This window comes from Ipomoea triloba, chromosome 3 (assembly GCF_003576645.1).
Source record: "Ipomoea triloba cultivar NCNSP0323 chromosome 3, ASM357664v1".
Classification (NCBI taxonomy): domain Eukaryota; kingdom Viridiplantae; phylum Streptophyta; class Magnoliopsida; order Solanales; family Convolvulaceae; genus Ipomoea; species Ipomoea triloba.
The window spans coordinates 20,325,219-20,338,328 of NC_044918.1; the positions used below are offsets into that span (position 1 = coordinate 20,325,219).

The window sequence follows — 13,110 nt, forward strand, 5'->3', positions numbered from 1 at the left end:
AAGGTGGGTTAAAGTCTCAGTGAAAGCAATATTGGCTCTTTATGCTTTAGTAGGTACTGAGTCAGTAGTACTAAAAATAATTCATGTCTCAAAATGACTGGTTATTAGTTTATTTTTCAACAATGAAGGTTACCAATTATACAATTCTCTGGGAAAATAAGCGAACTTTTACTTTTAAAACAACAAGAAAGAGATTATAAAAGTTATAAAAACTACAATGATTTAATAAATTGTGAAACTTAACATATTTTATTACAGTTCCGCAAAAAAAAAACATATTTTATTACACAAAGTGAATTTATATAAAAATTTATTACGAAGCATTTGTTAGGCTATCTTTATCGATGCAATTCTCTCTCATATTGTCATAATATTTAGAATTTAACGTATTTTTTAAAATTTTAATTTTTTAGTTTTAAATATTACCTTCACATCATCAGCTATGGGTAATATAACATTACAATACATACATTACTAGGTAATCTTATAAAATGAGAATTTAAACAACCCCTTCTTGTAAAAAATAAAGATGGATCTTAGTCACGATTCACGAATTAATAATAAAAAAAATACATATATTAATTTTATTATTATTACAAACTAAAAAAAAAACAGTATTTATAAAACTAACATAATTATCATTTTTTCTATTATTTTTCAATAACTTTTGATCGATCTATCAAAATATATGGATGAATGATTAGACGCCTCACCATTTAGATGGCCATGATTATAAATAGATAGTGTCTTAAATTAATTGCAAAGATAGAAAAAAAAAGTATGGTCCATATAGTGGGAGAGACGTGTGATTCTGCGAATACTCAAAAGGAGATCATGGGAAATCGTATAGTAGTGCTGGCACTGTAATCAACTCTATCATATTAATAACAAATAATATACAAAAGACAACCAAGTTTCCAATCTGTACACCATTCTCCATTCATCACCATTGTGCTCCCTATAGTTTTATCCAACCACGAACATCACATCAAATTTGTATTTTTTTAAAACTTTTCCTTAATAAGTGTTTTCTAAAATTCAATTTCTTGTTTATATTTCACTGTAAAATTACTTTGTAATTTGCAAAAATGTTACCACCCCTTCAATTTTTTTATGGTATATATTAGATGTCATACCTTTTTAGCATGTAGAATATTCTAAAATATTTATATCTTAGCATTATTTAACAAAAATAGACTTTGTTACCAATGGCGTTGTTAGGGTTATTATGATCTATTGTGACCCAAATATTATATTGTATGCTCACAAAAACTATGAAGTTCACAGAGACGTACGGAGACTATAGAGATCATTCAATCTCTTCACTAGGAAGGCATGAACAACAAGCACAACAAGCCCATACCTAGAAAAGAAGGCTTATGACCAAGAGAAAATGTCAACTAATATGTCATATCCAACAATGATAAATATAAATGGCATATAGTATCTCCCCTCAATACACCTATTTGTATGGGAGATGACATTGAGCAATGAGACTTTATAGCCTATGATGATTGACCCCAAAATCAACTTATTGTAAATAGCATGGTTGTAGTAGGCAGCGCTAGGTGCTAGTCTGGCAGTAGACTAGCACCTAGGCGGTGCGGTGCACTAATAATAATAATAATAATAATAATAATAATGAATAAGGCCGGCTCAATCAAGTTAATTCGGCTAACTCGATCAATTTGGTCGAGTTAGGCGCCTAGGCGGTCGATCGCCTAGGAGCTAATTCGCCTTGGCCTAGGAGAGCTGTCTAGGCCGATTTTTACAACAGTAGTAAATAGTGAGAATGGTAATATAAGCACCCAACATCTGTAAGAGAAATGGAAGCTTCGGGGGCAATAAAACCCACTCCTTGCTCTCTTTTCTCTCTCCTTTTCTTCTCCAGGACTCATCTCTCGCTCAAAAGATGGGGAAGCTCCATTAATGGCTTCTGACTAGCCCTCTTGTATGTACATATAACACCTTAGCAATGAATAGTAGAACCTTTTTTGGTGTCCAAACAAATTCGTGATTTTTTCCTATTGAATTTTCGTATAAGAAGTCTTTTGTGTTCCTCTCCTTCATTTGAGTGAATAATTATATCTAGTATTCCTTCTATTTGTAGGAGTATGTAATTATTTGAACAAACTCCATATATACCTCATCTTGGTACCCTTAGATTGATAACTCGATGAACTTGCGTTAAAATATTAAAACTCAAAATAAATACTTTTAAAATAAATTAATAGCACTGTAACATTTCAAATCATAAATATCATCTATATCTATTTCTATAAGTCTAAAGGTTAAAATCAATTTGTTAGTCGAATTTAAAATTAAATTTTATTAGATAAGGTTCATTTGATATAAAGTTAATAGATTAGGCAAAAATAGTAAATTTAATCATATACTCGTAAAATACTTTGACACGCAAACCAAATCTGATCCATTTGTTAGATCCAATAATGTGAAGTAAACCACTTTTCACCAAAGAAAAAGTTTTCACAATCTCCATTACTATTAGTGGAAAAAAAAAATAATAGTTGCAAATACAATAAAACGAAATAATGAGCTGGGTCGCAGGGCTAAGTGTGATTGTTTTCCATCCACATGCTAAAGAAAATATAAAAGTTATAAATTCACTAATTTCCCGTACCCCACTGTCCAAATCATAGGTGTTTGAAACCCAAATGACACTCAACTTTAATATAATCCATTTTTTTTCAAGTGATGGAACTAAATAATAAATCAAATGGATACAAGAAGGGTATTTCAGAATTGAATAATTCGGTAAAATTCCCCATTTGCTCCTATATGCATTATTGGGAGTTGAGTCTCGTAACATGAGATGGTAAATCTTTTTACTTTTTCTTTCTTTCTCAATTTTTTTTTGAATTAATTGGTTTAATTAATCGATTAGAGAGATTTAATATTTTAATTAATATTATGCACGCAGGATTCTGTAACGATTCTCAGAAAGAATAATTGTACTGCACATGCATTATTAATTGTATGCTACTGAAATATATTATATTCTGCCAGTTTGGTAAAATTTATGTTGTTGGTTTGTTGAAGGTATAAGTTTTATAATTAAATTAAACTTCAATTCCAACATGTGGAACAAATATTATGGACTTTATGATAAATTTTAATCATATTATGGATTATATTAATAATTTATAGTCATCAAACATAAATACTTCTGAATTTTAATTTATAATCACAAGCTCTTCAAAACTAAAAGCATACTCATTAATTACGATTTTTTTGAAGGTTTTTAACATGACTGAAAAAGAGGGAAAAAAGAAAGAAAATAATCTCAAATGGCACATGCACGACTAGGCATGCCTGGTGCGCATTTCACGCACCGAAAGGGAACATGCACTCCTCTTGGGGTTGCTCTAAGAAGTTGAAAGTCCCGTGATCTCATTGTGGAGCAATTCAATAATGGCTTGTGAGGTTTAACTCATCTTGATATTTCTAATTACGTTGTAATATAAATCTTAATAGTAAATACAAGGTATATCATGTTGGTGTATAGTATTTTGATTCCACACAAATCATCAATAGTAAACACTGGATACAAATAAAAAAATAAAAATGAAAAAGAAAAGGGGAAATTAAAATTAGAGTTTGAGAGTGAAGATGATCGAAGAGAAGAATTTGTAAGTGGAAGAGAGAGGAGGCAGGAAGGAATGATTGCAGTGTTTGGTGGAGGCATCTGATACAGACAGTGATCTTTACAGCAATTCAAATCAATGGTTTTCGTGGCTACATTACTCTTCACACGAATTATACATCAATTATTGAATGCAAATATATAATTTAATTATGTGTGGTAGTTTCGTAAGGGATTTTATTTATGAAATATTTTCAAATACCTAATCATGATCGACATACAATGATAAATTTAAGATGTGTGATACTTTTATTATTATTATTATTATTTTTAAATCAATTTTACGCTACTTGCTTTTATTTTACATTAGAAATTATATATAAAAGAAGTGTGAATACAGAAAAATTTAGAGTTTTTATATATTAAATTTCAAATTGGTTATAATGAGTGTCAATGCAGTGTGGGTACAAGATTTTTGTGTAATTTTTTGGATTTTCATTTGGATGCCTTAACATTCTATTGAAACATTCGGAACTCAAGTAGTTTGATCTTCAAAAAAGAAGAGCCCACTGAAGAGCATCTGGAACTAGGGGTGGACGTTTCGAGCTTCAGTTCGATTTTTTCCAGTTTTGGTTTCGATTTCAATTTTTCATTTTTTTAAAATTAAACCATTTGGTTTAACATTAGTGTTCGGTTCGGTTTGTTAACATTAGCGTTCGGTTTGGTTTGAAACGATTTAGTTTCCGATTGGATTTAATTCGGTTCGATTTAAGATCTCCAAATTTCAACAATTCCTAAACTTTCGAGCATACTACGTATCAAGCAATACATATTCACATAATCCATATCCAAAATCTAAACATTATATATAAAAACAAAAATAGAAATTCAAAGTTCAAACATACTACTAAGTATTAATTGTGAGGTAATTGCAGCAAATAACAAAAATGCAAAGTAGAAAACAAACTATAAAGAAATCAAATAAAATATTAATTGTGAGGTAAAGAACAATTGCAGCAAATAACAAAAGCGCAAAATAGAAAATAAAGAGGGATACCAGTGACAATAGGAACTGAACGACAGAACATACATTAAGGGACTTAGATTTACTTACCACCACCATCATCATCATCACCATCATCATCAAACGGTATTCGGTCAAATAATTAATTCAAATAGATGGTTCAAATAGTTTAAATTTTTTATTTTTCTTTGAGATTTATAAATTTATCTTTAATTATTAACTTACTCATTGATTTCAATAAGAAAGGTCTTAGGTTCGAACCCTATCCCAATCAAATTTGGCATAATTAAGTTACTCACTCTATTTTACTATTATTAAATTAAATAAATTAGTAGTTACAAAAAAAAATGTTGCATATGTATTTCTTTAATTTAGAATTATGTGTATACAATGTCTTTATTTGAAAAAATTATTCATTATCAATAATTAAATTAAATAAGAGAAATAATTTCATTAGTTTTGTTGTCTTTATTTTCTCCAATGCAGAGATTCTTTACATTCAAATTCATCAATTGATATTCATTACATTGTCCATTATGTTCTTTTTACCCTATCTTATAATTAAATATTAAAGTTATAATATAAAATAATATTATATATTTATTTACTAAGTATTTTATATTATTAATACAATGAAAAAAATAAAATTTCGTGTATACTAAAATTATTATTATTATTATTATTATTATTATTATTATTATTATATATTAAATATTAGTATTTATGAATATAATTAATCAATTATAAGAATAGTAAATAGTAAAAAAAAAATCTTTTCTGATAAGTATTCAACATATTCTTAATAATATTTAGTAAATATGTTCTTATTGTATTTAACATAACTTTTATTTTCTTTAATATTTTTTATAACTTTTAAATTTAAATTTTTATATCTAATACTCCGTAATTTGTTTTGATGTAGTTTACAAATATTTAAATTTTATATAGTAAAACTACTTGACTAAACTAAATACTGTAAAATGGCAAAGATCTTGTGGTCTAGTGGCACCCGGTGTCCTGGTTTACACTCCCATTGTTGACTTTTTGTGCTTTAGTAGGTTGATTATTTAATCAATAAAATGTTTAATTAATTGACTACAAAATTTGAGCGAAAAAATAAAATAGGAGGATTTTACTTTTATATATACTATACACTATAGATTAAAATGCAATCCATATTGTACTTATTGTTTAGAGTTAATTCCAGCAATGGTCCCCCGAGTATAGTGATTTTCCACATTTGGTCCTCGACTTTCTTTTTGGACAATTTAACCACCTGACAATTGTTTTTTTTCCAATGTTGGTCCTTCCGTCTTGTGGGTGTTAAGTTGACGTTAACTTGAGGGGCAAATGCGTCCATTCAGGCTTAGAGTGTATTTTCCCTCTTTAGTCTCACGCGAAGTCAAGCCAAATCCCTAATATCAACACTGGCGTTCCTTCTGATAGACAAAATCCCCCAATTTCCGAATAAAAAACCCTAATCGAAGAACTGATATTTAGGAGTATTTAGCGTATGGTCGAAGAACGAAGAACATCGATGGATTCGACAGGAAAGGAAGCAAACTTTGGTCGCGATACTCGCCCACCAGGTCAGTTGTTTACGCAAAACTTTGGATGCAACTGATTTGGGTTTTATATGTTATGTGTGGGTTTTATATGCTATAAGAGAAGGAAATGGTAGAAGTGAGGACCAGATGTATGCTATAAGAGAAGGAAATGGTAGAAGTGAGGACCAGATGTTTGTGTTCTTTATTATATGATGTGTATGTGTGTTGTATATTGTGTATAAGTATAGGTACATGTGTGTATGTGTGTTGTATATTGTGTATAAGTATAGGTACATGTGGGGACCAGTTTTTGTTTGAAAATGGTGTGTGGACCAATGTTTGTCTGGTTATGCACATGGGAGGGACCATTGTTGCTGTTTTTTTTTCTTTTAAATCATTTAATGTAAAGCAGTGTAAAGTGTGCCATTATATGTTGTCTGTACTATAAAGTAGTTCTTGGTAGTATATAAAGTAGTCTAAAGTGCTTTGGATATTGTCATTCTTTACTTTCAGGAATTTTTACTCTTAAATTGAGACATGGAGGTAGGATTAGTCAATCTTTACCTGCAAAATATTTAGGTGGCAGTGTTAGTGATTTTAATGATATGGAAGAGGATGAGTGGGGGTTAATTTGTTTAAGGGAGAAGGTAGGGGAACTAGGGTATGCCATGGATGAAAGTTTGAGGTACTTTATACTGACTGAAGTAGGCTTGAAAGAATTGGTGACAGACTTTGAAGTTTGGAACTTAATTAGCCAAGCTTGTAGTCCCACGGTATTAGAAATATGGATTGTTAAAGGAGGGGTTGGTGATGATGCAGATGAGTATTCTGGCAGTGAAGAGAGGTCTGATGGCAGTGGCTCTGAGTGGTATGGCAGTGGGGAAGAATCTGATGACAGTGATGAGGAATACAACTCAGAGGACTTAGTGAATATAGATGTGCATGATGATGATTTGTTTGTTAAAAATATAGATGTTACTGCAAAGTTTAGTGGCTTAAGTAATGTACAAGTTCAATCCCAACAAGATAATGTACAAGTGCAACCCCAACCATGTGATGAAGTTAACTATTCTGATGAAGGGAACTTGGTGGGCAGTGATGGTGAGGTAGGAGGGTTGAAATGGCAAAAGTTTCTGAAAGACCGAGAAGGCACTTGCCCTAAATTTGCCTTGGGATTGACCTTTAAAGATAAAGGGGAATTTAGAGAAGCTATAACAAATTATGCTATCAAAGAGGGTAAGGAAATGAAATATGTAAAGAATGACAAAGTTAGATGTGTGGTAAAGTGCAAGCATGAGAGTTGCCCATGGCAAGTTACCCTTAGGTTTAATAAAGATGATAAATCTTGGAGGATAAGTGTGTTGAAGGACAAACATGATGGCTGTGTAAGGACTCAAAACAATTCAATGGTCAATTCCACCATTGTTGCAAAAAGGTGGAAACAACAAATTAAAGGAAACATGGAATGGAAAACTAATGCTTTTTTAGAGAAAGTCCTAACCGATGACCATTATATCTTGAGTAAGAAGCAAGCATGGAGGGCATTAGTCAAAGCTAAAGGTGAGATTAAACATGAAGCAGAAGACTACTTCAATAGGATTTGGAGTTATTGCATGGAAATAGAAAGAACTAATCCAAAGTGTGTTTATAAAGTGAAGTTGAGTGATATGGAAGAGGATGGAAGGAAGAGATTTATGAGGATGTATATCTGCTGGGAAGCTACAAGGGTAGGGTTTAAGCACTGTAGGAAAATAATTGGTCTTGATGGGTGTCATTTGAAGTGTAAAACTGGAGGGCAACTGTTGACAGCAGTAGGAATAGATGGAAATGACAGTATATTCCCCATTGCCTATGCAGTTGTAGAAGGTGAAAACAAGGAATCTTGGAGTTGGTTTCTACAATATCTAAAGACAGATTTAGAGATTGATCCCATAGCACAGAATGACTTCACAATAATGTCAGATAAACAAAAGGGTCTACTGCAAGCCTTTCAAGCTGTCTTACCGGGAGTTAGGCATAGGTATTGTGTAAGACACTTACACAATAACATGAGAGTAGCTGGGTTCACTGCAAATGCTATCAAGGATGCCTTGTGGAAGGCAGCTAGGGCCACTACAGTGAATAACTTCACAGCAGCATTCCAAGAGTTAAGAAATCTGGATGAAGATGCTTTTGTTTGGCTGGCTGATAAGCATCCATCAGAGTGGTCTAGATCCCACTGCACTGGAGGTACCAATTGTGACATTCTGGTCAATAACATCTCAGAATCATTCAATGCAATGATATTGACAACAAGGGAAAGCCCTGTGATTAACTGCTTGGAGATAATTAGGAAAAAAATTATGCTAAGGCTATTTGAGTCAAGAACTAAAGCTGCTGAATGGACAGGAATAATTTGTCCTAATATTGTGAAAAAAATTGATGATATTGAGAAGGCTGCAGGTGGACTAATAGGATATCAGTGTGCTCCCATGTTGTTTGAGATAATTGGGACACATTCTGGGCAGTACACAGTTGATTTGGGTAGGAGAAGCTGCTCTTGTAGGAAATGGGACCTCACTGGCATCCCTTGCCAGCATGCTGTGTGTGCAATATGGATAAAAAATGGCAAAGGACCTATTTGGCATTATGTGGATCCTTGTTACTTAATCTCTACATACTTGAAAACATATGATGGATGTATTAAGCCAATGTCAGGGTATGAAGAGTGGCCTGCTACTAGTAGACAACCTCCATTGCCACCACTCTACACTACAAGGCCTGGAAGGCCTAGGAAGTTGAGGATAAAGTCAAGAGGTGAGATAAGTAACAATGGAGTGTATTTGTCAAGGAGCCATGTTGGTTTACACTGCACTAAATGTAAAGCAAAGGGTCATAACAGCAGAAACTGTCCAAAATACCCAGTCACAAAGCCAGTCAATCAGGTAAACTAGTTTCAATTCTAATTAATTTCCATAGATAATTTCATAAAGTGATTGCAGTTACTAACATTATCATTTTGCAGGTCACAAGAAGAAAATCAAGTTCAAAGTCAAAAAAAGTACCTCAAGTCCAAGCCAAAAGAAGTACCTCAAGTCCAAGTGAACCTCAAATCCAGGTTGCAGTTGAACCCCAACCTAATGATGCAACTGAAGTCCAGCTTGAATGACAAAGAACCAATCACTTTAGATTAATTGAAGACCTGGAAACTGTTTTTGGATTAAAATTGCTGTTTAGAAACTGTTTTTTGGATAGTCTAGTGACTTTTATGAACTATTAGGTCACTAGCCTTGTTTGATCATGAACTTATATTATGATGTAGTCTAATGACAATTATGAACTATTAGGTTTTTAAGGTTATGCTTAAACAATTGCCTTTTGATGTGTAAAGGGATGTCTCTAAATCCTTTTGATGTGTAATGTGATCTATATAGCAGTTTGCATTTTCATTTATAGTATAGCAGTTTGCATACAATTGTCATATTATAGTATAGCAGTTTGCATTATCCAGAACTAGATTTTCATTGCAAAGTCATTCCTTTTGAAACACAATTGTCATAAGTACAATGCTATTCAATAACCAGAACTACTGCCCAACATAAGGTTCTTGTTTCCACTAGGGACAATCATTGCTATAAGTACACATAACACTACAAATAAGAGAATGCAGACCACTGATAATATCCTAATACCCTTGCACTTGCACTGTCCACCATTGTTTCCTCCTCTAGATCCTTGTAGCCTCATTTTCAGCTTTGCGATCTCTTCTTCATTACGGTTGATCATTCTCAATAGTCCAGGAATAATTTTTCTTGACCTTGCGCACATTGGAGCATCATGCCATCTAACAAAACCACACCTTTGACCTCCCTACAACAAAAGGCACCCAGACTGATGAACCTTACACCACACCTTTGCCCCTCAGATTTCCGAAAAAAAAAGAAGAAAAAAGAATTCTTTCAACAGAAAAAAAAAATTAACAAAAATAAATTCACTCACATTTTCAAAAAAAAAAAAATTAACAAAAATAAATTCACTCACATTTTCAAAACAACATTCCCAATATCTTCTGCCAGGATTATCGTTAGTCCACGATGTTTGTAAATATCTTCTGCCAGGATTATCGTTAGTCCACGATGTTTGTAGCTTCAAACGTTGCCCACATACACAATTTGGAATGGGAACCAACTCACCGTAGATATATTGATGATTTCTTGACGATGAAGAACTTTCACCTTTATATCTTGTAGACATCGCGCTGCTATATCATTGCTATGCCGACGGAATGAAGAACCTACTCACCGTGCTGTATTCTCTGGAGTTCGCTTCTAGGGCTTGAAGCTGCGTATGGAAGGAGTCATTTTTCCTCTTATTTACAGAGGGAATGAAGACTAAAGAGGGAAAATACACTCTAAGCCTGAATGGACGCATTTGCCCCTCAAGTTAACGTCAACTTAACACCCACAAGACGGAAGGACCAACATTGGAAAAAAAACAATTGTCAGGTGGTTAAATTGTCCAAAAAGAAAGTCGAGGACCAAATGTGGGAAATCACTATACTCGGGGGACCATTGCTGGAATTAACTCTATTGTTTATTCCGGTATTTCCTATATATAGAATAGGATTCATATTCCTTAAAAATCCATCTCATAAATTAAACATGCTGTCCAGGTATAGATTATAAATATGCACCTTTTATATGCATATACGCCATAGTTAAGCTGCTGCCAAGATTATATATATTAATTCTCAACCATAATCCAAAGCAAGCAAGCTAGCTAATTACAGATTGTGTAATAGTCCTTCTTTCTCCTTCAACGTAACCCAAGAAAGCCAAAATTAAAAAAAACATCAAAAGGGTGAAGACAAAATCCCCATCCTACAACAAGGGCAATGTGCATTAGTGTGAAGCCAAGGAAGCAAACACCTTGAGTGGAACCTATGGGCACATGGCAGGTGCATCAATGTCTCACCAACCTTAAACTGGTCCAAACATATGGCACATTCCTCCTCTCCCTCTGACGCTTTCCACCCCAGCTTTCTTGCCCATTTCATCGCCTTGCTCTTTAACACGTACACCTCCATCTGCACATCTCCCATCACCATTCCCCTCTTCTCTGCCTCTTTTCTACCATTCCTAAATCCAGTTTCAAAAACCAACAAACACAAGTGTTAGTTCTTCACAAAAACCATGGTGTTGATGCAATCGAGGTTTGCATCACCATATCAACTACTTAGTACATATCCTATTATAACATTATATAGGATGGGCCCACACTCTGGTCTGGCAGAATTGAGGTAGGATAAATAAAAATGATGACTTAACTAACCCTTCAGTTAACGAAATTACTCTCACACTGTTCTATGTGAGATTTAACTATTGGTCTATTGGGATAAATTTTGTGACCAATTAAGTTATCCATGTCGGCTGATATTATTATTGTACTATTACTATGAAAAGGGGAAAGATTGATTGGATGAAGATTGCGGTGATGGCACAAAGCTATGGTGTTTTGGTAATATAACTATGTATATATGGTGGAGTGTCCAAAGTGGACAAATTCAATTTTGTACAGTATACCTTTTGTGGTCAGATTTGCAATGGCCTGATTTCAGCCTCTCATCCAATCTTTCCTTGGCTTCTCTAGCGGCGGCACCTAGCTTCTCATCTTGGTTCGCCTTCCCAATCGCACCTCTTTGCTGCTAATTCACACCAAAAATCGATAAACACAACCACAAATCTTCATTCAAAACTGGGTTTCAAAGGACAAAACAATTAAGATCGATGGGATAGATGGGTACCATGGATGAGGAGCTTGAGCTTGAGCTGAGATGGGAATCATGGTTGCTTGTGTAGAGGCAAAAGGACGACCTTCTTGTGGAGGAGGAGGTGGTGGTGGAGGCGGTTGAGTCCGACCAGCCGCCGCCCTGATGAAATCTCCGGCGCCGGGCACATTCCACGCCGGGGAGCATGCCGGCCATGTCTAGAAAATTGAATAAATTTTTGAAGGAATTAAGAAATCGAGATGTTAGTGTGCATAAAGAAGAAGAGGGCAGCGAAGGAAAATGATAGGAAAGGCGTGTTGTTAGGAGTTATATATAGAGAGAGAGTGTGTAAGAAAAGTCTGGAAGAGGGAAGCTTCTGTGAAAGTGAGTTTGTTGATGAATCTTTTATATCTTTGAACAAATGAGAATAAATATTATTTTGCCGGGAGGCACCCAGGAAAACTTTTGTTTCTACGCTGACGCCTGACTAATGACTAATGGTCAATTGAAATTAGATTTATTTAGCTAGGTATGTTATTGCCCTTGAAAGTTTAATGAATTATACATAATTGTGTGTGTGTGTGTATATATAGTAATAATTAAATGAGATCATATTTTCTTGTAAGTCTCATGAGATCCATTATAGTAACTTGTGTGCATCAGTGTTGTAAAAATCGACATAGACGGCTGCATAGGCGTTAGGCACTCCTAGGCCAAGTTGAATTACCTAATAGGTGGTCGTCTAGGCGGCCGGCCACCTAGGCATCCAACTCAACCGAGTTGGTAACAAACTCCGCCGAGTTAACTTGTCCAACTCGACTAAGTTAACTGAGTTAACTTGGTCGAGTCAGTCTTGCTAATTTTTTTAATAATATATATATAGAATCTAGTTTCAGTATGGTCGCGCTTTAAAGTGCAGTTAGTGCGAGCACACCAATAGTTATACATAAAAGCACATATAGTGTTAGAAAACACACAACAAAGAAATGCATCAATGCACCTAAAAACGACTACACACCAAAAAATGCATCATATACCTCATCACACCTAATGGTGTGTTTCCGAATACTATGTGGTGCTTTTATGCGTACCTATATATATATATATATATATATATATATATATATATATATATATATATATATATATATATATATATAGAGAGAGAGAGAGAGAGAGAGAGAGAGAG

At 33.8% G+C, this 13,110-nt stretch overlaps 2 protein-coding genes across 3 annotated transcripts; both read right to left on the reverse strand.

The window, feature by feature from the left end:
• Positions 1–9,657: 9,657 nt before the first annotated feature.
• LOC116011730 lies at positions 9,658–10,661 on the reverse strand. The gene is made up of 3 exons (XM_031251133.1): positions 10,293–10,661; positions 10,196–10,250; positions 9,658–10,024 (listed from the first exon to the last, which is right to left on the reverse strand). The coding sequence occupies exons 1-3, from the start codon at positions 10,406–10,408 to the stop codon at positions 9,728–9,730; spliced, it is 468 nt and encodes a 155-aa protein (XP_031106993.1). The 5' UTR covers positions 10,409–10,661; the 3' UTR covers positions 9,658–9,727.
• A 210-nt stretch (positions 10,662–10,871) lies between these two features.
• LOC116011729 (probable E3 ubiquitin-protein ligase RHY1A) lies at positions 10,872–12,231 on the reverse strand. 2 transcript variants are annotated; one of them, XM_031251131.1, is made up of 3 exons: positions 11,958–12,231; positions 11,737–11,858; positions 10,872–11,292 (listed from the first exon to the last, which is right to left on the reverse strand). In XM_031251131.1, exons 1-3 carry the CDS (start codon positions 12,135–12,137, stop codon positions 11,007–11,009), a joined length of 588 nt encoding a protein of 195 aa, XP_031106991.1. In that variant the 5' UTR covers positions 12,138–12,231; the 3' UTR covers positions 10,872–11,006. The 2 variants fall into 2 exon arrangements, with proteins under 2 accessions (XP_031106991.1, XP_031106992.1); XM_031251132.1 differs by having other exon boundaries at positions 11,737–11,855; positions 11,958–12,230.
• Between the last annotated feature and the right edge of the window lie 879 nt (positions 12,232–13,110).